Source organism: Rattus norvegicus, chromosome 4, assembly GCF_021556685.1.
Source record: "Rattus norvegicus strain SHRSP/BbbUtx chromosome 4, alternate assembly SHRSP_T2T, whole genome shotgun sequence".
Lineage (NCBI taxonomy): Eukaryota > Metazoa > Chordata > Mammalia > Rodentia > Muridae > Rattus > Rattus norvegicus.
In genome coordinates this window covers 85,171,343-85,199,092 of record NC_141537.1, presented here as the reverse complement: position 1 = coordinate 85,199,092, position 27,750 = coordinate 85,171,343, and the positions used below count along the sequence as shown (strand labels likewise).

The 27,750-nt window shown below is 44.1% G+C and overlaps 1 protein-coding gene across 1 annotated transcript in view; it reads right to left on the bottom strand.

Annotated features, from left to right (window-relative positions):
• Gars1 (glycyl-tRNA synthetase 1) overlaps positions 1-26,542 on the bottom strand; it is a 40,986-nt gene extending 14,444 nt beyond the window's left edge. The window contains 9 exon segments of the mRNA NM_001271139.2: positions 2,009-2,171; positions 3,590-3,739; positions 9,284-9,429; positions 9,853-9,929; positions 10,374-10,462; positions 12,282-12,423; positions 14,692-14,794; positions 16,356-16,457; positions 26,283-26,542. Of these exon segments, the coding sequence (NP_001258068.1) occupies positions 2,009-2,171; positions 3,590-3,739; positions 9,284-9,429; positions 9,853-9,929; positions 10,374-10,462; positions 12,282-12,423; positions 14,692-14,794; positions 16,356-16,457; positions 26,283-26,471 (1,161 nt within the window). The 5' untranslated portion in view covers positions 26,472-26,542.
• Between the last annotated feature and the right edge of the window lie 1,208 nt (positions 26,543-27,750).

The window sequence follows — 27,750 nt, the reverse complement described above, 5'->3', positions numbered from 1 at the left end:
GTTCCAGGACAGCCAGGACTAGTGAGACTTTCCCTTGAAAAACAACAAAAACAAAAGGAGTCTATCATATCTGTCCAATAGACTTGGCTCTACATCCATATACTGCCTAATTCCAGTCATAAGCAAGCCTAATTTAAATCAACAAACCAAAGAGATATACTGAGGTTGATTTGTTTGTTTTTAAAAATGTATTCTTGTCCATTGAAATTCATCTGCTCCATATAGTACATATCGATTTATAACTTTAGAACTGGGCCTTAGAAATTATTTACCCCTATCTCCCATCACTGCAAGGATGTCTACTGGTTAGTTTTATCAACCTGACACAAACCTAGGTATCCCTGAGAAAGAATCTCAACTGTGAACTGCCTCCACCATACTGGCCAGGAGCAGGCATTTCCTGATTGCTGTAGAAGGCATGTAAGTCCTTGTGCTCACAGATAAGCAAGCAATAAGGAAGCCAGGACCACTAAACACACAGGTAGGTTACCTTTAGAACCCGCTTTCTACCCAGAAGACTGAACAGACAGAAAGCTGGGAACAGACTTGGTTAATAGCTGGGTAACCTTTGAGCTATCTGTGTGCCAGGCCATACCTGATCCTCTCGCAGACTCTCATCTTGGGCTTCTTTCTCTTAATCAATCAATCTATCTATAGCACTATCCTGTCCAGACCTTTTTCTTGAGTCCGTTTTCTCAGTTAATCTTTATGGAAGATGTCAGTCATGTCTTAATAAGCCTTGTTGTGCACATAGGATTGAGTTAATCATCACCAACAAACTTTCTTTTTTGTTCAAATTGTGGTGTGCTTAAATATGCCTGTGGTCAAACTCTCAAAATTTGAACCAATACTGGCTACTGAGTCATACTGAACCAGCTTATGTCCTAAGGACAGTTACTCTGCTGGCTATGGTGGACACAGAGACCCCTGCTGATTGCTAATTCCTATTGGAAGGCCAGTCCACTGCAGGTGATGCCACCCCTGGGAGGTAGTCCTAAGGTGTACAAGAATGGTAGCTTAGCAAGCCAAGAGAGGCAAGACAGAAAGTAGCACTTCTCTATTGGCTTCTGCTTCAAGCTCCTATCCCGGCTCCCCTCAGTGATGGACTATAGCCTATAAATAAGTGTCCAAAATAAACTCTTTCCTCCCACGTTGCTTTGGTTATGATATTTACACAGCAGATTATTTCTGCAAAGTGGGTGATACCTCTTCTTGTTCTAAAGTTAGAAGGCTAAGTGCTTCTCCAGGCAAGTCACTCACTACTGGGACGCAGCTAAGGAGGGTAAGTATTCACTCACTCATTTCTCCAGGCAGATATTTAAAGAAACTCAGAAACATACAAGGCCTATAAGCCCCTGCTATGGGTAAACAACGGGGCTTGGATTCAGAGTGTTTGCTTTTCCTGGGGAAAATTTTGGGTCTTCCAAAGTTGTGCAGACTGATAAAGTAGGATCAGTTAAATACAAAACAGTTCAAACTAAGACCAACTGTTAAGTGCTCTGCTCAACAATGACTTTTATTTTAAATTTGTGTTTGTGGGTAGAGGACAAGTTGCAGGAATTGGTCCTCTCCGTCCACCATGTGGGTCCTGGAATCAAACTCATGAGACTCACAGGTGAGCCTGCTGGGCCACCTCCCCGAGCATTTGCTAAGATTTTCTTCAGTGTTAACATCCTGGCCCAGAATTGGTTCCGATTATTTTCTCTCTTGATACTGAAACCATAAAGTATATTCTATATAAACAAACACTGTATGGAGACTGAAACTATGGTTTAGAGCTCGATTACTTGTTCAGCAAGACCTTGCTCATCAGTACCACAAAAGACAAAGACTGTCAGGGCTGAGAATGCAGTTCGTACATACACTTGCTTGACCTACAATGCTGTAAAATAAATAAATAAAAATATTGCCAAAGTCAAATATTTCATCACTCACTGCACAACCAAGTTACCAAGTCCTTCCGCTGCTGATTGGGCATCATCTAAATCAGTTCCTTCCAGAACCTTACCTGTTCAACAGCATCTCCCAGACGCATCTTGTGAGCAGACTGTCCAGTGACCTGGGCTTTGGCAGAGTACAAATAAAGGTAGAGGTCGGCCACGCTCGGGAACTTGGGATGGTCTTTCTCAGTGGGATCTACAAAGTGCTCGATCTCTGCCATTGTGAATTCCCTGGAAGGAAAAACCAGATAAAAATCTGCATGCCTAACTGTACAGCTAAGTCAGTCACCAAGGCTCCCGTTTCCTGCTGCTTACTCCTCCAGAGAGAGGGCCAAACCACAGGCTTCTCTTAGGATTGACTTCCTAAGAAAATCACTCAAAGATTTCTGGAGTAGCTGGTCTAGGATACAGCTTGTGGTAGAAAGCATGTTCAAGGCCTTGGGTGCTATCCCTAATGACAAAAATAACCCAACAACAGAAATAATAACTCCTCACAAACACTCCCTTCTATACAGCTATACCCGAGTACCAGCTAAAAATAAAAATAATTTTTAAGAGCAGATTGATATATCCTTTAAAATAGAAAACAAGCAAAAGTCACATACGAGAGAAACAAGACGCTGAATAGTGGCATCCACACAAAATGATTCTGCTTAGAGCGTCAGGTCTCTGAATAAATATAGACCAAAGCAAGTCACAGACATTTACTTTTCGAAGAATAGGAAATTAGAAGTGAACTGAAATGGTTCTCCAGGTTTTAAAGCAGGTTGATTGACTGTGTTTTACAGCTCCAAACAAGTAAATGACTGATAATGGCACCAAACGGATGGTCTCGTCAGAGTAAGAGCTTCTAAATAAAGCGTTATTCCCTGCAAAGGACGCTGGGCATGAACTGAACAAGCCACTATCAAGCTCAGCACATAATGACAAAATAAATATGCACACGGCAATGGTTTTCCAAAGAGATTGCTCTGAATTGCAATTTTGTAGCTATTACAGGGGGAGGGAGAGTGTTTTAAGTTAATTTTATGAGTCAAAAATCTTTTTTAAAAAATGGACACAATCTCACTGGTATACTCTTATGATTATCACAGGTGTTTTAGAAGCAACACAAAATTGCACAGATTGGCCTAAACACATGAAATGTACTGCCGAGAGCATTTTTAATTTTACTCGTTAATGGCACTTTTTTCCTTGGTCCCAGGGCATTAAGTCTTAATTATCTATCAACAACTATAAAACGTGTCTGTGCACATGAAAATGCAGGTGAATGTGGTGCTGTGTCCTCACAGAACTTACACTGGGGAATCAACTTTTACTGTGCAGAGAAGATGGATTAAGGGTCCTACCCGGAATACCCCAAGTGGTGCTGCCAAAGTGTTCCCCTGTAACTCCACAGCACTGACAGAAATGCACGCGCTTTAACATCATGATCAGAGGTGTTGAGCAAGGGGAAAGAATTCAGACCATGTGAGAACTGAACCATAAGCTATCGTCTACGCTCTTTCCTTTCTTTTATAAATCACTACTCAATCAAAACTGCCACCTTCACCAGATGTTACACTTGGAAAAAACAGAAACAAACTGTGACCAAGTTAACGCACAAGTGTGTTGGTTTCCATCTCCAACCCAACGCCAACAGTTAATACCTGACTCGGATCAGTCCAGACCGGGGCGAGATCTCATTTCTAAAGGAGTTTCCAATCTGTGCAGCAGCAAAAGGCAACTTCCCTTGGTTGAATTCCAAAAGTCGTTTGAAATTTAGGAAAATTCCCTGTGCAGTTTCTGGTCTCAGATATCTATAAAATTAAATAAACCAGTATGTTACAATAAGAAAATGTGCTTTCCAATAAAACAAAGTCTGTGCTCAAGTAAAGTACCACATCTATCTTTTTCAAAGCAAAGTTATGCTTAAGGCCTAAATAAAAGATTTTATAAGGAAGAGATCCTGTCCTAAGTAGCAAACACTCCCACAGAACCACGGGGACAGACTAAGAACTTGGGATGGCCAAAGTGCCATCAAAACTGTCCTTATTTCTTTACTGCAAGTCAACTTCTCTGAGTGTCACTATGGTGGTTTGAATGAGAATGGCACCCACTCACTACAAGTTTGAACACTTGGTACCCAGCTGACGGGTCTGTTTGGGGAAGTATTAGAAAGCACGGCCTGCTTGGAGGAGCTTTGTCATTGGGGGTAGACTTGGAGGTTTCAAAGGATTCATGTCATTCCCAGAGTGCTCTCTGCCTCTTGTGGTTGGAGATGTGAGCTCTAAGCTGCTCCTGCTACCATGCAGTCATTTCACCGTCAGACGCTAACCCTCTGAAACCTTACGCAGCGGTATACTCTTCATAAGCTGCCTCAGCCGGTTGTCTCTCCCATACTCCCTCACTTGCCCTGTTCTCCCTCCCATCTCCCACCCCACTTAACCCTTCCATTCTAGTTTCCCCTTTATCTCTCCAAAACACTACAATCTACTTCCCCACCCCTCTGTGGCTACTTGGAATACAGTGTATAATTAACATCCACATAGAAGGGAAAACATGCAATATCTGTCTTTTGGGGTCTGGGTTACTTTGCTCAGAATATTTTTTTTTCTGATTCCATCCATTATCCATTTACTTACAAATTTTTCTTTTTTGGGTTGGGGTGTGTGGGGGGGGGGGTTGAGACAGTGTCTCTCTACATAGTCCTGGCTGTTCGGAACCCAGAGATCCACCTGCCTCTGCCTCCCAAGGACTGGGATGAAAGGCCTGACCTTAATGCCCAGAAAGCTCATTTTTCATAGCAGCTCATTAATATTCCACTGTGCAAATGTAGCAGGTCAGAGATCTATTTGGAGTTGTTGTGTGCAGGGTGATAAATATGGACCCACTTGCATTCTTCAAAATGCAGCCATCCAGTTTGAGCAGCACTGTTTATTGAAGACACTGTCTTTCGTCTAGTGTGTGGTTTTGGTTTGTCAAAAGTCAAGGTGTCCAAAGTGTATGGACTTGTGCCTAGGTCTTCATTGGAGTCCACTGATCAATGTGTCCTTTCTAATAGGGATTGCATTGAAATTGTAGTGCTTCTGGTAGGATGGTAATTTTACAATATTAGTCCTATCAATCCTTGAACATGGGAGATCTTTCCATCTTCTAGTATCTATTTCAATTTCTTTCTTCAGTGTCTTCTAAGTTTTTATTATACAAGTCTTTCACCTGGTTGATTAATTATCCCAAGACTGGGTTTTTGAGGCGCTACTGTGAAAGGTACTGCTTCCTTGGTGGTCTCTCACCATATTTGTTATTTGTATAAAAAGGCTATTGACTTCTGTGTGCTAACTGTATCGTACTATTTTGTTAAAAGTGTAGAGATTTCCTGGTGAAAGATCTAGGATCTTTTAGGGACACTAACAATAAAGGCCTTCTGAAAAGGCATATGGAAACCTACTACTGTAGAAACTTCCTTTAAAAAAAGTCAACATATAACAGGAGAGACAATACCCCAAGTAGACATCTTATGCTACCAGTGTCTGGAATGGGCCATATTTAGTCATTGGCCAAAGGGACTCACGGGTTTCACCAAATATCACAGTCTGACAGTAAGGTCCTATGCTGCAGACACAACTTACTTAATCATCAAACATGGAGAAATTGAAACTTCCTCTCAAATAACTAGCATTCGTGGTACTGGAGGTGCGTGCCTGCCTGCAAGATATGCTAGTGCAATGGTTGTACAAGTGTCGGTATAGATAACCAACCAGCTTGTCAAGAATCCGACTGAAGGCCCACTTCATGAAATGGAACAATACCTGCTACTGCTCGAGTGGCCAGGAGCCGGGATAACACAGGTCACGGGCCTAGGGGAGACTTAATACTGTCATGATGCGAAGGAAGATGAAATTAGATCACTCCTAGTGACACACACCACACCTAAACGTCAGCGCACTCAGCCCACACTAGAGAAAGATGACTGACATGGAGACCACAACCCGACAGTGGGCAGTGAGAGACTTTGGAGCACGCAGACCTAATTGGTATGGCTCAGAGATCTGTGTGGGAAAGGAGGTAGAGAGATTGAAAGAACCAGAGGTGGTGGGTAACTCCCAGGAAACAGTATCTCACACAGCCAATAGGGCTGACGCACACATGAACTCAGAGACCATGGTAGCATGCACAAGGTACGTACAGGTTTGGGCCACACAGGGTCCCAGCACTGAGAAGGGGAAGTGGGCACTGAGTCCCATCCCTAACCAAGAAGCTATTTGCAACTGATACCTACTGGGAAAAAGAAAACTAGCTTTTGCAACGGAGTGTCACTAGGTATATCAGCCACACTCCAGGGAAGCTGTCATGCCTGGGAGTAGGGTGTATGTGTGTGGTGTGGTGTGTGTGTGTGTGTATGAGTGGGTGTGTGTGTGTGTACGTGAGTGTATGTGTGTGTGTGAGTGGGTGTGTGTACGTGAGTGTGTGTGTGTGTGTGAGTGGGTGTGTGTGTGTACGTGAGTGTGTGTGTGTGTGTGGGTGGGTGTGTGTGTGTATATGTGTGGTGTGGTGTGTGTATGTGTGTGTGTACGTGAGTCTGTGTGTGTGTGTATATGTGTGGTGTAGTGTGTGTGTGTGAGTGTGTGTGTGAGTATCCTATTAGATTTTGTTTCGGTTTTCAAAGTGCATTGCTGTTTTGAAAGAGTAAGAACATGAAGTTAGGTGGCAGGGAGGTTAGAACAAACTGGGAGAGAGGTGTCAGGGGAGGAGAGAAACATGATGGAAACATATTGTATTAAAAAAGTTTTCTTACTTAACAAAACGTTGCCCTTTTCATGGTCTCTTACTATGGCAACAGAAAAGTAACTAAGAAAGTCGGTAAAGCCTCTGAACAATCAGTTCAAGGAGGCAAACACCAAGTTTAGATTCTTTTGAAAGAAGACTTAAGCCTAGGCATAGCTGGCACATACAATAATGGTCTTCATTACGGCATCTTCATACGCACGCTGTTCTCCTCCGTTCCGACTTGTCCCCTTTCCTCCATCCTCTTCTCTATCTCTCCCTACCCTTCTCTTGCTGGTCCCTCCCACTAGGGACCCCCTAGGCCCTGCCTCCTCCAGCTCTTTTTCACTTCTGCCTAGTTCCCTAAGATATTTTCCTCCACCATGGCTAAGTGCACCTCCTCTTTTTTAAAGATTTATTTACTTTATTCTATGTACTTGAATGTTTTGCCTACTGTATGCGTACCATGTATATGCAGTGCCTTCAGAGAGAGAAGAGGGCGCCCAGTTCCCTAGGACTAGAATTACACATAGTTGTGAACTGCCATGTGTGTGTGTGACCAAACCCAGATCCTCTGCAGGAGCAGCCAGTGTGCAGTCACCAACCGCACCAGGTCACTTTCTCGCATCTTTGTTCTTTGCATTGTACTTTCCACCAAATGTTTCTCTTTATCTTAAAGATAAAGTCAAGCGAATATGGCTGCCTTAGTTACTGCTCTACTGCTGTGAGGAGACACTATGAGCAAGACAATTACAGGAGAAGCATGTAATGGTGGCTTGCTTAGTTCAGAAGGTTCATCCGGACCACTGTGATAGGGAGTGCGGACAACCGTGGTAGGGCGTGTGGTGACGGGAGGGCATGGTGCTGGAGCACTAGCTGAGAATTCTACATCCTGATCTACATGAAACCTCAAATCCCACAGAACAACAGCTTCCTCCAACGAGGATGCTTTCCAACAGTTCATAGCTAGGGGCTAAGCATGCAAATCTGTAAGGCTAAGGGGAGAACTCATTCAAACCACAACAGCACTATAGTCAGTGCCGCTCTCGAATCTCACAGAAAAGATTCTGCAAAATAGTCACTTAAAAAGCATTCCCAGAGGCTTACTTCAAAATAGTAAAACAAGTTTAAGACCAAGAAAAAGAAACCCTAAAGTTTACTATCTTTCATCCTAACAAACTATTCATTTTTATGGCCCTTTCCAGGTTTCATTAAAATCCATGTTCAGCTACAGGTTATATTCTAAGTAGTGTTATGAAACTATGGCATGTCCTATATGATTTATACTTTCCCATTTTTAAATAAGTAAATGCTCTCAGGTTAACTGTGACTGAATGTCAGACTGAAATGATCTACTTTACTACAATTACTTTAACCTCTCTCAGGTCAGACACATAAGCTATCCCTACTTTTCACTAACACACGTAAATTATTAGATTGTTTCCTAAAATGGCCTGTGTCCTAGTTAGGGTCTCTACAGCCGTGATGTGCATGTGTGAAACATGATGAATGAAGCAACCTGGGAAGGGAAAGGGTTTTCCCCCTTACTCTTCCTTCGCACCGTGCATCACTGAAGTCAGGACAGGGACTTAAACAGAGTAGGAACCTGGAGGCAGGAGCTGATGGAGACGCCATGGAGGAATGCTGCTTAGTGGTTAGCTCCTCCCACTGTCTTATAAAACCCAGGCTCAGCAGTCCACACTACCCATCCATCACTACTTAAGAAAATGCCTTAATCTTATGGAGGCGTTGTCTCAGCCCAGGCTCCCTCTCTTCAGTTAACTCTAGCTTTGTCAAGCTGGCACAAAACTAGCCAGCATGACCTGAAGTTGGCTCCTTAGAAGTATGCTTACTGCCACAACTATGAACCTGAATTCAGTCACTGGAATCCACATGGTGGAGAGAATTAACCTAAGGAAAAATACTTTTATCTGTTTGAAAATTCCACAGTGATACTCATTACTTTGTATGCCAGGCTGAAATATTTTTTAAAAGGAGACGTAGGGGAGCAAAATCCAGGCCCACCTACATCTCCTCTATAGGCCCACATCGCATTAAAAGAAAAGGGACCACATGTGATGCTGCGCCCTTTAGCGTCAAGGGAGTGGAGACAGCCCCACTTACACAGCCACGAAACGCTCAGCTCGGCTGCCTGCATAAAGGCTGTCTTTTAAGAGTATGGGCTAGACCCATGCCCTCCAGCTTCATGGGCCACTAGACATGTCTACTTAAGTGAGAGTGAAATGAATGCTGAAGTTCAAACCTCAGAGACACTGGCATCTTTTTAAGTGCTAAAAAGCCACACATGACTAATAATTCTTAGGGACAACATGAAACCGAATATAAACTGCAATGGATGGATTCAATCATTTCTAAATATAATTTATATACAATGACATTTTAAAAAAAGCCTCTCTGCCCCTCCCATCCTGTGAAGCTAACTGGAAGGTCTGAGGATCATTTTGCGAACACAAACCCTCACCCTGCTTTAGTGTATGAACATGCAGCCTTCCTCCTTGGCCCTGAGCTCTACCTTTTGTCACAGGCAACTTTAATAGGTGTGTTAGGAAAACAAACAAGTGAAAAGCAATACATACCCAGGCATGTTTCCTCCAGGCCCAATGAAGGTCTGGAACATTAAGTTAAAAGGTACCGGAGGGGACAGGTCATTGCCAGTGGTGGGAGATTTTACATTATAGTTCACAAAAAGATCCGCCAGTTCTTGTTGTCCATAGTTATCAAGCTGAAAGACACATAAAAAAGATAATTAGTGCAAACATTACAGAGCAAGGCACAAGATCAAGTACTACCCGTGGCTGCACCCCATCACTGCTCCAGTCACACTAAGTGCAGATCACCAGCCAAACATGGCCAATAAAAATCTCCACTATATAGAACAAGGTCTGCTTGGAAAAATGGCTGATTCCAGGTCTGAGACGTGAAGCAATGACGTCTAGAGTCATTGGGCTAGACAGAAAATTTGACTAAAAAACCCAAGAAGAAAAGAAGTTAAGGACACAACAAAAGAAGTTAAGGCACAGAAGAAACAGAAGGTGTGCTCCGTGGGACTTAATGACTGACAGGATGGAAAAACTGTAAACGCATTTTGCTTAGGTGGAACTACTGACAGACCCGGGTTGTTCTGATGTCTCTCCCAAGTTCTCACCTGGGCCAAGACACTTTCCATCTCTGATTTCTTCTCAGCAGAGCACTTCTTATCTGACATCAGTTTCTGTAAATGAGCTAGAAGAACAGTGCTGGTGAGTGACAGTTTCCAACAAGGAAAAGGAGGACACATTCTGAGTTCCAATGTCGGGCAATTAAAACAAATATGAAGCCAGTGTCCTTATCTTCCATTTGCTCACTCAGTTACAGGTTGTGGGCGGTCTTGAGGTAGTTACCTAGGTTTTCTCTTGTGCTGCTGGTAAAACCCAGGACCCTAAACATGCCAAGCAGTCTACCACTGAGCTACGGTCCCAACCCATAATAATGTCTTGATCACTTGCTGATTAGAAAAATTATTATCTGAACATAACTCATTTGTAGGTGACTCTGTAACATAAACTTGAAATGTATGTTTAATCTGAATATGTTAAAACTACAAGCCAACTTAAAAAAAAATGAAAAACCTTGAGAAGTAAGTTCAACCTTGTTTTGATCAAGCACAAGAAAGGTGCAGACGCTTACCTTTCAACAGGTGGTCCGCGCGGAAGCACTCTCCGTTCTTCACGTCCTTCACCATGAAGTCAGCAAATTTGTCTACATGGCCAGAGGTCCTAAGTGAACAAGTAAACCCACAAGTGAACACAGGATATCATCTTAGAAGAGATCCCCCTATGGAAACTTCTAGCTCTTTGGAAAGTTAGTTATGTCAACTGATGCTTTGCTGGGCACACAGACATGGGAAAGACTGTTTAACACAGGACCCTTGGTGAAGGATAAATGTGACCCACAGACGTGGGGGATGAGCACTGAGCCTTGGTTTGGTTTGCTCCGCCTCGATATTCTCTGCTAATGACAGGCATGTATTGGTTCACCTTATACAGCGTTGTTGAGTTCAACTTGTGCTAACTCCGACATTGAGAGAAACTTGCCCAAGAACTGCTCCTGACATTCCTACAGCAGCTTTCGGCCAGCTGGCGAGGCTGGCAGTTTTTCAGGATTGAAGTACAGCTACCCACTGAAAGGACTAGCCTATAGCTGCCGGCTCACGCCTGTTTCTGCCTGCATAGAGGACTGGTCTGCAGCTGCTGAGTCACATTTGGTGTTTGCTACAGGACTGAACCGCTGCCCAAGAAGATGGAGCTCACCCCAAAGAACTACTGCTGAGACTTCCCCCACATCCTAATAACTTCTCTCTCCCACTACCTCTGTGAGGTGGTCGGCTAGAGGTAGGCTGCAAAAACTTTATGCCTACAAATATGTTTACCTAGGTTTAGATCTATGCGTATCAAGAAGGAAACTACATCTAGAGTAACAACATATGGCACACAGACACATGCCCTGAGAAAACTCCTCTCTTATCCCCTTCTCAAGTATTTTTCTCCCATGGAAAAGAGATTAGCTAGATTATACACATTCACAAACTGTCTGAGGTTGTCTAACATTTCAGGATAATTCAAGCTTAGCCAAGGCCAAAGTCAACAGGAACTTGATGAGCTAAGAATCACAGCTCAGTAGATCCTCACCTACACTGACTGACATTAGTATTTAGTTACGTGGGACAAATAGCTTAATGAATGTATCCAGATCTTACAGACTCACTGACAGGGCATCTCTCATCTTAATTGGCTGGGATTATTAAAAGCACCTCAAAGAGGCTAATAATAAAAACTGCCCCCTTTCCACACAGCATTAAATAGTAATAAGGACGAGACACAAAGTGGTAAGACTTCCTCTTGCATGGTTACAGAAACCCTACCCTACTTGCAATAATCTTGAATGTACATCTCTGCACTGAAACTCTGATACATAAAGCATAGATGAGAATGCCTATTATTATATAATTGCCTAGCAATTTACACCATGGGGATAACCAAGGGTATAGGCACAAATGGAGCTATCCAAACACAAATTCAGAAATACTTTAAATCCCGGATATCGCACTAACTAAACTATGTTTACATTCGTAAAAGAGAACACTATGCTGTCATCAAGAAATGCTTTTTAAAATTAAAATTATTCATTCACTGTATGTCTGTGTGTGGTTATACGTGACAAGGTCAGAGGGCAAGCTTCAGGAGTCAGGTCACCCTTATACCATGTGCTGCTAGTGAATTAATCTAAGGTTTCAGCTTCAGCAGCAAATACTTCACCTGCGGAACATCCAACAGCTCCGAAAATGCTGCTGGCAGATTTACCTCCATGAGTAAATGCTCACTTACATTACATGGAAACACACAATGTGTTGGTCATGTTCAGATACACCAGGACATACAGAAGAACGAGAGGACAAACAGCAGCTATGACGTGGCCATCTGTGAGCAGCAGGTATACATTGCTTTTGTTTGTCTTTCACTAATTTTCTAAATGAGCACACGTAGTTTTTGTTAACTATTAACTTTGAAAGGACCTCCCATCAAAGCAGAGCCTCACTTTAAAACTGGCTCGGGGGTGAGCATGGTGCAGTCAATTTCCAGGATCTGTTCCTCTTGGATAAAGTGCTGCCTCCAGGTCTGGATGATATTGTTCTTCAAAGCACATCCCACTGGCCCAAAGTCATACAAACCACTGACACCTGTGAGGAAGAGAAGCGGACATGGGCTTTTCCTGTTACTCTGACACACGTATGTTGCCCACAGAGCAAGCCCCCCATGCCAAAGAGCACTACTTACACCTGACTGTCCAAGGGAAACCTCCCTCCTAAAAGCTCCTTCCACTCACCATCTGTGTTGTAATTTCATGGAGGGGTAGGATACCCTCAACTTACACTATACAAAGTCACTGATACAGGGACAGGATGAAAAGGCAGACTGCAATGTATGTGCAGAACCAGCCAAACAGGTAGGGAACAATGACCTAAGGGCCAGCACCATACTCTCTGATTTACCTAGGTACTTGGGCTGTGATCTAAACCTTAAGAGGTAGAACATGTGCTTAGCAAATCCAGGCAAGATTCAGTGACAAAGTACTAGAGGCTGACTACTTTGAGGATCTGCCTACCAGCAGGCCCTTCTTACAGCATTCAGAAAATCATGTGTCATCTTCCTGCCTAAAGAACACCTTCCCTAACCAATGCCCACAGAGAAAAGGCCAAGGCCCGTGTATGACAGTGGTCTGTGAGGAGGGGTAGCCAGGTATCAGTACAATAGTGTTCTACACACCCGAGCACTAGCAGGCCTTAGGAAGAATGCACCAGTACATACACAGCCACAGAAAATGCTAATGTCTGAGCTGTAATCCCTACCCACTAAGAGAGAAAAGACTCCAAGAACTCACAGATGGAGTGAGAGACCTTGACACACTCAGCCTTTCCCCACCCCCCAGGGCTCAGGGAACTTTGCTGAAGAGGCAGGAAGAATATCAGAGGGGATGAAGGACACAAGGAAACCCAGCCTTCTAGACACAGCAGGAGCCAACACCTATATGAACTCAGACACTGAGGCAGCGTGCACAGGGCCTGCACAGGTCTGCACCAGATGGGGTAGAAGTGGACACGTGTCCTGTCCCTAGCCCAGAAGCTGTCTCCAACTGAAAGCCACTTGCAAATGGAAATAGTTCTCGCCAAGGGAGTCTCACTGGGGAAACAAACTACTCTACTCGTAAGGGCAAGACGGATGCCCAGTGGTAGATACCAACAGAAAAGGGGCTCACGCTCTCTTGAGCTCGAGCTTGGGGTCTCTTTGGAGGTTCCTTGTCTCATAGTGTCATGGCAGGGCTTTTCCTTCTGATTCCTTTCTTCTCTTTCTTCCCATCCTATGGTCCTCTGTGCACATGTTCTAGCTTCCAGTTTTGTGTTCTTATGGGACTCTTGAGCATGGGTGAGCGCGTCTGTCTATATTCATTTCTTGGGCTATTTTCCTTTCTGTTTGTTTCATTCCATTTCAATCTGTTTGTTTTCTTCTCTTACTACATTTTAATTTATTAACCTTTAGATGTCTGTTAGTTTTCCAGGGACAGAGAGAAAGGGGGTGGATATGGATGGGAGAGAAAGGGAGGACAAACTGGGAGGGGAGAGAGGGAACTGTAGTCAGGATGTATTGTATGGGAAACAATCCATTAAAAAAGGCCAACAGTGGCGCACACCTTTAATCCTGGCACTCAGCAAGCAGAAGCAAGCGGATCTCTGAGTTTGAGGCCAGCCTGGTCTACAGAGATCCAGGACAGGACAGCCATGGCTACAGAGAAACTCTGTCTTTGGGAGGATGTAGGGGGGTGGGGGGTGGGGGATGGGGGGGTTGGGGACAACAAACAAAGAAATAAAGGGGGAGAGGTAGTCAACAGAGTGGGGAGTACTAAGAGTGGGCATTATGCCAAATACCAACTCTTGAACAACAAAAAATGGAAATTACAAGGCTTCTCTCCCTTATGGGATCTAATACAATTGGATAAACATCAGTTAGCAGGGGAAGCTCTTGACTAGGCATAGTGTGATGTGGGTAGGTTTGGCCCCCATAGATGCACGTTTGAATGCTTGGCTCAAAGGGAGTGGCGCTTTTAAGAGGTGTGGCCTTGTTGGAGGAAGGGTGGGGGTGGGCTTGAGGTTTCCATGTTCAGACTCAGCTCAGCGTAGAGACCCTCCTCCTAGCTGCCTGCAGAAGACAATCTCCTGGCTGCCTTCCAATCAAGAAGTAGAACTCAGCTCCCTCTCCAGCACCATGTCTGCCTGGATACTGCCATGCTCCCCACCATGATGGTAATAATGGACTGAACCTCTGAAACTTTAAGCCAGCCCCAGTGAACTGTCTCCTTGATAAGAGCTACCTTGGTCTCGGTGTCTCTTCACAACGATGGAACTCTAACTAAGACACATGGTACGGCACATCACTGTGGCTTCACCCCCTACCTCCATAAATAGCAAAAGCTTGATCGTAGAAAAATCTCCTCTTCAAAGTATCCTCCATTTTTGCTCTATCTACGATGTCATCTTTGGGCTGCAACGCCAGCTCCTATAAGAGTAAGCAAGAAGAGAGCAATTGGACAGGTAAGCGGAGTTCTAACACATCCAAATTTGGTAGAATCCAGTGTAAAATGCCAGAAAGATAAGACGCTGAGAAGCTGAAGCGGAGGCTTCAGTCCCCACAAACACACCGAGGGACAGAAAGAAGCTGCTATAGTTTGAATCTTTTTTTTTTTTTTGGTTCTTTTTTTTCGGAGCTGGGGACCGAACCCAGGGCCTTGCGCTTCCTAGGCAAGCGCTCTACCACTGAGCTAAATCCCCAGCCCTATAGTTTGAATCTTAAAGTCTCTAGTAGCTCACTGTTGAAGGCTCACTTGTTCTCCAGTTGACAGTGTGGCTGGAAGTGGTGGAAACATCAGAGATGCTCTCTCCCTCTCTGTCTTGAGGCAACAGCATTCCTCCCCAGGCCATCTGCATCACAGGTCTGAGCAGCAGGCTGAATACAGACAATAACCCAACACCCTAGCCAAAGGAGCCTTTGAGTCCTCTCAGGTGTGTTGCTCACGGCAACGGGAAGCTGAATACTGCAGACACTTCTACTTGTGTAGCAAAGAATATGAACACTTAAGATTGGAGAGACTACATGGTGGCCCACGCCTACAATCCCAGAATTGAGTTATTGAGCCAGAAGGAGTTTAAGGCCAAGCTGGCTAGAGTAAGTCTTGGTCTCAAGAAAACAAAAAAGACAGGCCTGCTATACTTCCTCAAATGCGAATGCTGTGAAGCAACTTGAGCATCATCTCAGTTTTTAATGTATCATATAAGACATCACTTTAAAACCTCAGATTCAAGGCTCAGAAGACAGCCCAGCAGGTAAACGCTTGTTGACTAACACAGAGGCCTAAATTCAGCAGCACCCAAGCACCCATGTAAAAGCACAATGTGGTGGCATGGATCTGTAACCCCAGCATTGAGGAGATGGGAGTCAGAGGATCCCAGGAGCTCACTGGCTAGTTACTCTTGCTAAACTGATGAACTCCAAAGGCAGTGAGGGACACTTGTTCCAAAAACTAAAAGGAACAGCAAGAAGGGAACCAACAGGGACCCCTGGCACACATGCACAGACTCAGAGACAATCCTCCCCAAATCCAAAACAAAACAAACTGACCTCTCAGATTATTTAAATTTAATAAGTGGTTTACAATTTGAAAAGGTCTGGAGTTAGAGATAAGATGAATTATAATAAAACTATTAAATCTAAGCCCAGGTAAATTCTTAAAGAGGAGCACAGTGTCTTCTGGGAAATTCATATATTTTATTATGTCTAGGATTTGGGGAACAATGAGAATGTGGGTTCAAGAATGGGGAAGCTTTAGAAAACAACGTGGTACTGTAAGCTGTACTTCCTTCTTGAAGTACTGGGAGTCAAACTCAGGACCTGATGTGTTAGGCAATGCTCCACTGCTGGGCCTTGAGCTGCTCTCAGAGAGAGCGAAAAGAATGAAGACCAAGTGGCATTTGTTCAGCCAGCGTTCGAGATCTTTCCTATAGGAAGAGATTAAACAAAGGAATAAGACTACACTACTTCTGCCTAGCATCCTAAGACTTACCTTTGCTTCCAGAACCCTCTTCCGGGCCTTGAGCTCAGCTACTGCTCTGTCCACATCCACTTGTGGGGCTTTATCTTCTTTTAACTTCCGTACAAAGTCTCCCTGGCCAACAAACAAGCGACAGTCAGGACTGGCTTCAGAAACCAGGAATCGCTAGAACTCTACTTTAAACATGCATTTAGAAAGTATTTGTACACAAACAACGATTTCACATGTTTATTCTGCAAGAAGTCTGTTAAGCATGAGGAACTGAAGGCCTGTGTCTACAGCATGCACAGGCCAGAAGAATACAAATGTGCGTTCACATGGTGAGTCTGTGGGGAGAGAACAGAGCTCACCTCAAAATGTAGTGAATGTTCAGACCCATTACCATCATGTCAGACACAGCTAAAGAGAGTTAGTGACCTAAGAGACAGACTAAAGAAAGTGCCTGGAATAGTTCAGAAAGTCAGTTTAAGCCCTCAGGCTGGAATGTATAAGGAAGGAAAAATAACTTTTAAGTGGCAAAATGTAGAAAGATGGTTGTCTATAAACTGTTACCAATTAATAAATCAGCACAAGAAAATCCAAACATACACACATAAGATGCCACACCCGGGCAAGCCACAGTTAAAAGATGCCGGGGTTTAAAGACTCAGCTTTCATTTCTATCAGTTAAACTGTGAAACCTGGAAAAAACTGAAAATCTCTCTGGACTCCTGAGTATAGTAAACCCCTGCACACTTACCCTGACCTCCTGGGCTGTTATAGAACACCAAGAATTGCAATAGCACCCAATAGTGTGTGTGCAAAATGGCTGACAGCTTTTGTTCTGCTGGCAGGTACCTCAACCTGGCTGTGGCCGCAGATGCCTCAAGGCAAATCTGTTTCACACTGAATCGTTTTCTCTATCTCTCAGGAGACATCAAGCTATGCTTCTTTAGCTCCAGCAGCTGGCCGATTTCACTTCCCTATCTAACCTCTCCCCTCAGACTAGATGCCAGCTTGTCCCACCTCAAATCGTCTAACACTAACAGGAAACTCAAATAACCTGAACTTATGCTATTCTCATCTTTAATCTTTACTTTCTGAGCACAAGTCATCCCTAGCTTGCTAACTGTCTCTACCTCGTGCTCAGTGTCCATCTCCCTACTGCTGTTTCCCTGAGATTAGCAACAGTGTACCCTATTTCCAAATGCTCCAACCTGGCTGCCCCCAAAGCTGTCCTGGGTAGGGGCACCTTCTTCTCCCATGTACACAGAGATGAGATGGTAGATAGGTTTTCTTTTTCTTTCTTTTTTTTTTCCTTTTCTTTTTTTTTTTTTTTTTTTTTTTCGGAGCTGGGGACCGAACCCAGGGCCTAGCAAGCGCTCTACCACTGAGCTAAATCCCCAACCCCTAGACATGTTTTCTTTACTGTCTTCCCTCCTGAGATCCTAGGCCCTTGAGGGATCCTGAGCACGTTCTCCTCTGACTGTCACCACTTTCCAAGTCCCTACTCCTCCCTTCACTCATGACAGTCTCTTCCAGAACCAATGTTCTCTAGAATATCCCAGTCAGAAAGTGCAAACAAGACAAGAACCAATGGCACACACAGACCCGAACGCCAGGTGCTTTTGTCCTTCAGAACCTCCCAGGACATTTTCCAGGAGTGAGCACAGTAAAATGTGACATGAAGACTATACCTTATGGTGTGGGTTAATTTTTATAAAGAAGTATTCATTGGCTGAGAAAAGTCTAATATTGGAAAAAGTAAAGCATTAACAATGGCAATGCTGCTGGTATCCAAGCAACCAACGCATTATGCCTTTACCTGCACAGCAACTGCCACAGGGTAATCTGGGCAGTGGCGTAAGCATCTGCTTACTTCATCGCAGCTCCCAGGAGACAGACTCAGAATTTACACACTAAATACACAGTACTTGTATTACAGTACTGTGTTAATGTATTAAGCTCCTTTTCTATTTCTTCCTATAGTACTATCTGTACACATACTTTTTATTTAGTTGAGCTGGGCATGGTGGCTGTCTTAGTCAGGGTTTCTATTCCTGCACAAACATCATGACCAAGAAGCAAGTTGGGGAGGAAAGGGTTGATTCAGCTTACACAGTCACATTGCTGTTCATCAGTAAAGGAAGTCAGGACTGGAACTCAAGCAGGTCAGGAAGCAGGAGCTGATGCAGAGGCCATGGAGGGATGCTACTTACTGGCTTGCTTCCCCTGACTTGCTCAGCTTGCTTTCCTATAGAACCCAGGAGGACAGCCCAGGATGGCACCACCCACAATGGGCCCTCCCACCCTTGATCACTAACTGAGAATATACTTACAGCTGGATCTCATGGAGGCATTTCCTCAAGGGAGGCTCCTTTCTGTGATAACTCCAGCGTGTGTCAAGTTGACACACAACCGGCCAGTACAGTGGTGCACTGCAGCACTTCAAGTTCTATGATCTACACAGAGACCCTACCTCAAGTAGATTAAGCAACTAATTCTATTTGACATTCTCTGTGAGTTCACTAGAACAATAAGGAATCTTAACATATTTGATAAAAAAGGAGGCAGCATCTGACATGGTGGAGAGCCATGCTATCAGCCTCTCTCCCCTCTCTGTCTCATTCAGTTTCTATTCTGTCCTAGCTACATCAACCTTTCAGGTACCCTCTAACTCCATCTCATCAGCCTCAAAATGTGATCTAAATATGGATGTTCTGGCTTGTTTAACTTACTTAGACGCAGTTCCAGAAAGGACTTCAAACACATCCATTAAAACACTCTGTTGGACTGGTACAACTATTCTGGAAATCAGTCTGGAGGTTCCCCAGAAAATTGGACATTGAACTGCCTGAGGATCCAGCTATACCTCTCTTGGGCATATACCCAAAAGATGCCCCAACATATAAAAAAGACACGTGCTCCACTATGTTCATAGCAGCCTTATTTATAATAGCCAGAAGCTGGAAAGAACCCAGATGCCCTTCAACAGAGGAATGGATACAGAAAATGTGGTACATCTACACAATGGAATATTACTCAGCTATCAAAAACAATGCCTTTATGAAATTCATAGGCAAATGGTTGGAACTGGAAAAGATCATCCTGAGTCAGGTAACTCAATCACAGAAAAACACACATGGTATGCACTCATTGATAAGTGCTTATTAGCCCAAATGCTTGAATTACCCTAGATGCACAGAACACATGAAACTCAAGACGGATGATCAAAATGTGAATGCTTCACTCCTTCTTTAAAAGGGGAACAAGAATACCCTTGGCAGGGAATAGAGAGGCAAAGATTGAAACAGACACAGAAGGAACACCCATTCAGAGCCTGCCCCACATGTGGCCCATACATATACAGCCACCCAATTAGACAAGATGGATGAAGGAAAGAAGTGCAGGCAGACAGGAGCCGAATGTAGATCACTCCTGAGAGACACAGCCAGAATACAGCAAATACAGAGGCGAATGCCAGCAGCAAACCACTGAACTGAGAACAGGACCCCCGTTGAAGGAATCAGAGAAAGAACTGGAAGAGCTTGAAGGGGCTCGAGACCCCATATGAACAACAATGCCAAGCAACCAGAGCTTCCAGGGACTAAGCCACTACCTAAAGACTATACATGGACTGACCCTGGACTCTGACCTCATAGGTAGCAATGAATATCCTAGTAAGAGCACCAGTGGAAGGGGAAGCCCTGGGTCCTGCTAAGACTGAACCCCCCAGTGAACGTGATTGTTGGGGGGAGGGCGGCAATGGGGGGGAGGATGGGGAGGGGAACACCCATAAAGAAGAGGAGGGGGAGGGGTTGGGGGATGTTGGCCTGGAAACCGGGAAAGGGAATAACACTGGAAATGTAAATAAGAAATACTCAAGTTAATAAAAAAAAAAAAGAAAGAAAAAAAAAAGAACACTTTAATTAAAACTTGCTTTGAATATATAATACATTCACACATATAAAGAGATATTTAAGACCATTCTATCCATCTCCTATGTTCCTCTACAGACAGAACTAATGTTTAAAACAGCACATTAACCCTCTCCCCTTTGAATCTTTTCTTTGATTGAATCTCCCTCAGGAAAAAAGTATTTGCTTTCTCTCACAGCTATGTGGCTTCTGTGCACAAGTAAACTACAGTTTGTCCACTCAGTTGATTTCTGTAGGCCGTTTGGGTTATTTCCCATATTTTTACATTAAAATGTATGCTGTAATGAAAAAAAAAAAAAACCACTCTGTTGGCTGACACCATGAACCTAGCATACCACGGACGTAGCATGCCAAGCACCCAGCATCAGTACTAGCTACTGGCCCACTCTCCACTCCTTGGGGGACTCTACCTCCTGTTGGCACACCCATCTCATGTACTTTCTGATAAGGAAATGAAGCCTGTTTGAGCCTTTGTTTGGAAGAGGTGACAAGAGTTCCTTTTCTGTGTTGGAAGCAACTAGGTGAGTCCTCTTTAAAATCTCCCCAGTGTGCTAAGTATGGGCTCCCGCATATCATATTTCCTCCAGTAATTTCTCACCAGGCACTGACAAGCCATACCATAGGTAAATGAGTAGGAAGGATTTAAAATGCACCATCTCAAGTCACCTTTGGTGTTTTAAGGCACAGGTTCAGTGGCCAGCCTGCACATGAGAGCTCTGTGAGGGTGAGGTTTCCTACTGTTGAGGAACCATCTTTCCAGGCCAGGGATGGGGAAAGTTACATTTACTCTGAGTGATATAGAGTATTAAACTCTCAATTTATAGTCATCTGTTTTTAAACCAAAAGAATCACAGAGATGCCTTAGACTCAGGGATTCCTACTAGTTATTTTTCTTTCAGCACCTAACCTTATCTGGGAGCTTATGTGTGCACAGTGAACGAAACAAGCCTGAATGCATCAAGAGCTAAACCAGAAGCCCTGTCCCCGGGAGGAAGCTTTCAAAACACACACACACACACACACACACACACACACACACACACACACACACTGCTCAGTATGGCACAGGTGGATGGCTAATCTAGCCTAGAACATCATCCTCACAGCCCAAGGAAGGAAATACAGAACCATTTCCTCACTGCTGGAAAGTGCCTGGCTTCACACATGTGGCTAGCAGGTTCTTGCTAAGGTCAATGAATTCATCTTAGATTTCTAAATGTTTTATAACTACTAAAAAAAACTTCATAAACTTTTCATTTGCCCTTTGTAGGTTAAGCAAGAAGTTTAAGTCACACTTGGCTTGGAAAATCAAAGCCAAGAAAGACTCAAGGTTCCTCATGCTAAATCTCCCCACATCTAAGAAGTAGGTTTCAGAGTCCCCCACCCATTAAGAGTAACAGAGTCAAGAAGGAAATTCTGAAAGGTCTTTCAGTCACCTTCTCAAATCTAGAAGACATTAAATTTTCATACATGGGTTCACAATGCTATCAGGCTAAGAATCTAAGAAAACATGGAAGCTCCAGGCCAATGGTAGCTTGGGAACCAGTGTTCCATGGGTGAGCAGTCCACAAGAATGCACTTAATAAGGGTGTACTGTGTGCTGGGGCAGGAGGCACAACCCTTTACATGAACTCACTGTCATGTTTAAAACTTTTCTGTATAACACATGGAAATGTTTGGCTACTGAAGGCTAAGTAGTCACTTGCCTAAAGTCACAAGCTGTGAAACCAAGGTCACGACCTCAACTTTGGAAATGTAGCTTCAGAGACCGCATTCTGAATGGGAAGGTCATATTGCTATCGCAGTTTAATCCTTAAAATACACACACACACACACACACACACACACACACACACACACACACACACACGGGGGGGGGGTAAAAAAAAAAAAAGGCCTACCTAGCAACTCTTGAAAGCTTTTCTTGTACTGACAATGATTACGTTCCACTTCAGCCTTTAAAAAAAAATAATACTACAACTATTCTGTTAGAGTTTCAAGCCACACCCACACCCTCAAGTCCAGAGAGCAACACCAAAACCTCATTAAACTGTCCCACCCTTACCTATAACCTCTAGAACAGGTCAGTCACCTCCAAGATCCTGCTTGTACCAACAAAAATGAAGACCCACGTGACGGCAACCACAGAACCCTCAATCACTGGTTTAGGCAGAATCCTTCCTTTCTTTCTTGTTTTTGGGTCTTTTGTTTGTTTTTTGTCTGCCTTTCTTCCCCAACACACACCTAAGAAAAGGTCCCTTTGTAGCCCTGGCTGTCCTGGAACTTTCTCCATGGACCAGGCTGGCCTAGATAGAACTTAGAGATCTATCTACCTGCCTCAGTGCTGGCATTAAAGGTGTGGCCCACCATACCTAGTTTTTTGTTTCTGGTTGTGGTTGTTTTTAAATGAGAAAAGCAATCTCGATAACAAGGAACAGGACAACAGCTGAACCCTAGGAATAGGTAAACTATCAGTCCAAAGCTATACCCATGGGTTAACCAGCAACGGTGGTGGTGAACGTCAGGCAGGTGCAGTGGACAGAGAGTGGGAAGAAGAGGATGTGAAGACAGCACTCCAAACCTAAGACACAACTTCTAAAAGCTGGTAGACTCTGGGCCCCCTTGGCCCCCTCAGGAGTAGAGCTCCTGAAACCATCTATGCCACCTTTCTAGCTCTGGAGTTATACGAATGAGCCATCCCATCCAGCTTTCTTCTCAGATGCTGAAGATGGAACTCAGATGCTCATGACTGCTTAGCAAACTCCCTGCTGACTGAGCCATCTCTCCATCCTTAGGCTCCTCCTTAACCACCCAAAGTCACCAAGGGTAAGTAAGAGCTTTTCTGCATCCTATGGCTCAACAGCCCCATCCTGACTTAAGCTTAACTTACACATTCTCAACATGGTAGAAGCAATGCTTTAAATTTTGAGCTTCTCTTTTCTCAGAGAGATAGGATGCTCTTGGGTTACTGGATGGCACAAGCAAGTTTAGCTCCCAGTCAGTCAAATGATCAGAAGGGTAAACAAGATACTCCAGAGCCGCCTGGCTGCTAAGCTAGGTATTCTTCAGTAAGTTCAGTGTTGTAATCAGACAGTTTCAACTTACACTATTTACAATATACAAAGAGTTTACCAGGCTACATTGTAGGTAGAGGAATACTTGTATTTTAAAATAAAATGAAAAAAACTTGGAAAATTTAAAACTTTTAAAATGTACTTAAAATGAAAAAGTCTACATAACATGAACATCATTCTGAAAATACTTTCTAGACTAAAATAGTTTTATGATGATTTCCTAATCCCTTAACTTCTAATTTATCAGACAGATTACCATATGTTATATATCATGATATATGGTATATATATCTTAAGTATATCAAAATACTTTTGAGGTAAAGTCTATTAAAAAAATCATACACAGCAGAATTGTAAGTCTTTTCAGGTAACTGGAAATTCTTTGACCAAAGCTCTGACAAAAGGTAGTTCCTATTTTTTTTTTAAGGTTTATTTATTTTATTTATATGAGTACACTGTAGCTGTGTTCAGAAACACCAGAAAAAGGAATCAGATCCCATTACAGATGGTTGTGAGCCACCATGTGGTTGCTGTGAATTGAATTCAGGACCTCTGGAAGAGCAGTCAACGCTCTTAACCGCTGCACCATCTCTCCAACCCCAAGAGGTAGCTTCTTACAAGTGACTTCAAAAGGCCTAGTGAGATGGCTCAGCCAGTAAGGGCACAGGCTAACAAGCCTGACAGCCTGAGTTTGATTCCCTGGGACACCAGGGTGGAAGGAGAGAACATATTCCTGCAAAACTTCCATATACGGTAACATTTAAAAAAGAAAAATTATCCTGAAAGATTGTCTTTTGATCTCCAAATGAGGTTGTGGCATGCATGTGTATACATATACAGAAAATAAATAAAAATTCATGAAAATATTTTTCAAGTAATTTCAAAGGACTAGAGACAGCTCAGTGGTGTATGTAGCTTGCCTAGCATGCACAGAACTCAGAGTTCAATCCCAGCCTCCCCGAAGGTGGAAGCTGGAAGTTCAAGGTCACGCTCCACTACCTGCTGCCTCTGAGGACAGCTTGGGAGCCAAGAAGCCTTGTCTCTGAGAAAAGGATCTCAAGTTTGAGGCCACAAAGTAGGACCTATCTCAAAAGAAAACAGAAAGTTATTCTAACTCAGAAATCACAGCATTGAACTTTTTATTCTGGGTTACATAAACCCAGGAATGTATTTTAGGACTCTGAGAAAAATGTTTACCAATGCCTGTTTTCCTCACACCGTATCCTGGTCATTTGGAGCCTCATTTATCATAATATACTTAAAAAAAAAACTCTATGTTTGCTAATATCACTACTTGATCAAAAAATTCTTGAAGCACTGTGAATCTGTCAAGCTCAGACTTAAGAGAAAACAGCTGGAAAAGCCTGAATTTTATTTTGGGGGCACAACTACTCCTGGGAACACCCTTCAAAATCCATGACATGGATAACAATCCTTTAATGCCCTCCAAACGACACATTGGTAAGTCTTCCATTGCACAAGCCTCACAAGGAAAACTCGTGAAATGGACAGACTGTGTATTCCACATTCCCATACATGTCCAGGAAGAAAAACGTTTAATTAGACGATCTTTAAACTCTTTCCAGTGACACTGGACTCAGTATGACTCAAAATTTCCAGGCAATTAATCAATGTATATGTACTTCTAGAAAATTAGAAAAAGAATCCAAACTAACTTATGAAAATTAATTCAACTATTGAGAAAGTATCCCAAAGTTTAAAAAAACAAAACAAAAAACCATCCTACCAAACAAACACGCAAAACCAAAACAACTTAACAAAAGACACAAATGTCTCACACGTAGAACAGGAAAGCTCTCCACGGTCAATGCGTCCTGAAGTGACTAGATCCAGTCTTACTACAGATGGATACTATGTACTGCAGTTCCAAGCTAACGTGGCAGAGGGAGGGGTTTGCAGTGTGTGCTTTTTTTTCTCCCAAAATTAGATATATTGTACCAAAGCAAAGAGATTTTAGGTTACAACACAAAAACAAAAGAATCATACATAAATTTATGTGGAGAGTGGAAGGTGGATGGAAGGAGACCGAATGTACAGTACAATTAAAAAAAAATGAAGCCCATAGTGCAATTCAAAATAAAAGCCTATTAAGAGAGTCAGGCTCAAACTACAGCAAAGTGGCAGAATTCCTCGAAGCTGAAGCAGCTCAGCTCCAATGAATTATCCCAAACAGGATCCCACCGTCCTTAGCTAGACAAACGATTGCATCAGGCGCCAGAGCAGGAGCAACCCGACTGGTGTTTACAGCTAGTAGGTCACGGATGCCGGGCCCTACTAAAAGCTCTGGCTCTCACTGGGCGTGGGTATCATCCGAAATACTTTTCCCCTTTCCCACTCAAGTCTGATCGCCACCACTCAGTGCTACAGTAAAAAGGAGGTCTGCATTAAATCCCCAGATTCTCCAGCTAAGAAACCTCCCTTCCCTTCCGCAAAATGACATTTTCAGGTGTTCCACCCTAAGAATGGATGACTTCACTGAGTGGCTCAGTCAGTCCAACTACAATTTCTAGCTTGATCCGAAAGCTCGCTGGTTCCTGACACCCTCTTCAGAAGGTAGAAAGATGACAGGAGAGGGATCATGAATTCGCATCAGTATTGGAGAGTAGGGAGTTCGACATCTCCCCACAGCCACGTTTCGACCATATCTTTTGAGCCAGTGCTGAGTCTAAATACGGAAGCAAGGAAGAGGGAGAGAAGGGAACGCTTCCCAAAGCATCCCCAAGATTTAAGAAAAGAAGCGCGCTGCATCGGCTCGCCGCTGAACCGGGCCACTGGAGTGCTCAGAGGAAGGAGAAACCTACGGCTGGAATCGGGGTATGCAGCGAGGGCACGAGGCCCAAGGATCACGGGTGCCCACGCTGCGCGTGGCCAAGCAAAGGATGGGCGGGCGGGGGCTGCCGCGCGCGGATGCCGGCGAGGGTCGATACCTGCTGGCGCACAGCTAGCCGCAATGGGGCTAGCAGCTCCTCGGCGCTGTCCATGCTGCTCGGAGAGGCGGCGGGCTGCGCGGGAGCGCTGAGGAGCCGCTGAGACGCGGGCGCTGCGACCACTCGGGGCGACTGTAGGAGCAGCGCGGCGCGGGTGGCTCTGAGCAGCGTGGGGAGCAGACAGGGCATGAGCACGCCGCCTAGGCGGTGCGCAGGGCGGCTACGGAAGCGGCGCGCGGCCCGCCCGGTGCATGATGAAATAGCGCAGTCAGGCCGCAGGCGCGCGCAGCCGCACTTCCCGCAGGCGCGCGCAGACGCTGCGTCTGCAATCGCAGATTCGGCACGGAACCCGGAAGGGCACCTACTTGCTCAAAAATGAGTGAGGAGGACACTCCAGACAAATGCACAGAAGGACATGGCTTCTGAGAGTGACGACCTAACCTAGATGCCATAGTACCTCCAGATCACGGGCTTCTCCAATGTCCCAAACGCTCGAATCGCCCCATTGGAACACACTCTGTTTCTTCCTTAGCCCACTGCTTAGAAAAGTATATAAAGTCACATGAAATTGGGACCTAGAGTTAATATTAAGCGGGCCACGGTGATGTACATCTGTAATCACAGTACTTGGAAAGGAGAGGCAGGAGGATTGTGAGTTCAAGACCAGCCTAAGATTCACAGTGAGCCCCTGTCTTTAAGAAACAAACAAAAAGCAGTGCCCAAGCTCCAATGTTCCTCAGACTGTTATTAGGAATATGGGTTGCTGTTCTTCTCAAAGCATGCCGGTTAATTTGAAAGACAAGGTATGGAGGCAAGGGAAGGTGCCTTTACTTGGGAAAACAGTTCACGGAGAAGCCAGGGGAACTCTTGCCTCAAAGTTCTTGCAGAAAAGCTGACTTAGGAGGCGTTATATCAGTAGATGATGGATGCTCCCAAACTTGTGGACGCTTCACAGCCAGTCAGCCAGATGATGGGTCAAATCAGGAGATACTACCTTCCGGTTCCACAAATATCAAGAAAACCATCCTTGTGCTATTGTTGTCGGTTAGCTCTTTTTTACACGATGGGCAGTCTAGAGGGCAATGAAGCTGGTCCAAGACCCTCTTTCAGAGAGCCAAACTCCAGTGAGAGACCACGAGTTCTCGACACCCCAAAATCTTCGATGCTGGTTTTTAGGATTAAGAGCCAGGCACAATGTAGTTACTAGTTTACCCAGTATCCCCAAGACAAAAGCGAAGCAAGAGCAGGAGGTTTGTGAAGCTCTTCATTTGCTTCCAAGTTGCTTTTTTCTACCAATTTTTACATGTATTTTTACTTTTATTAACTTTTCTGGAACACCTGGGGTACTATGACAATCTTTGTGGTTTTCGGGAACTTGAAGGTGTAAACCAGTTTAAGCCACTGCTCCATTCCTGGGGCCTGCACAGGTATCCAAGAGTAGCCTTTTGAGGTCTTGGGGCTTAAAATT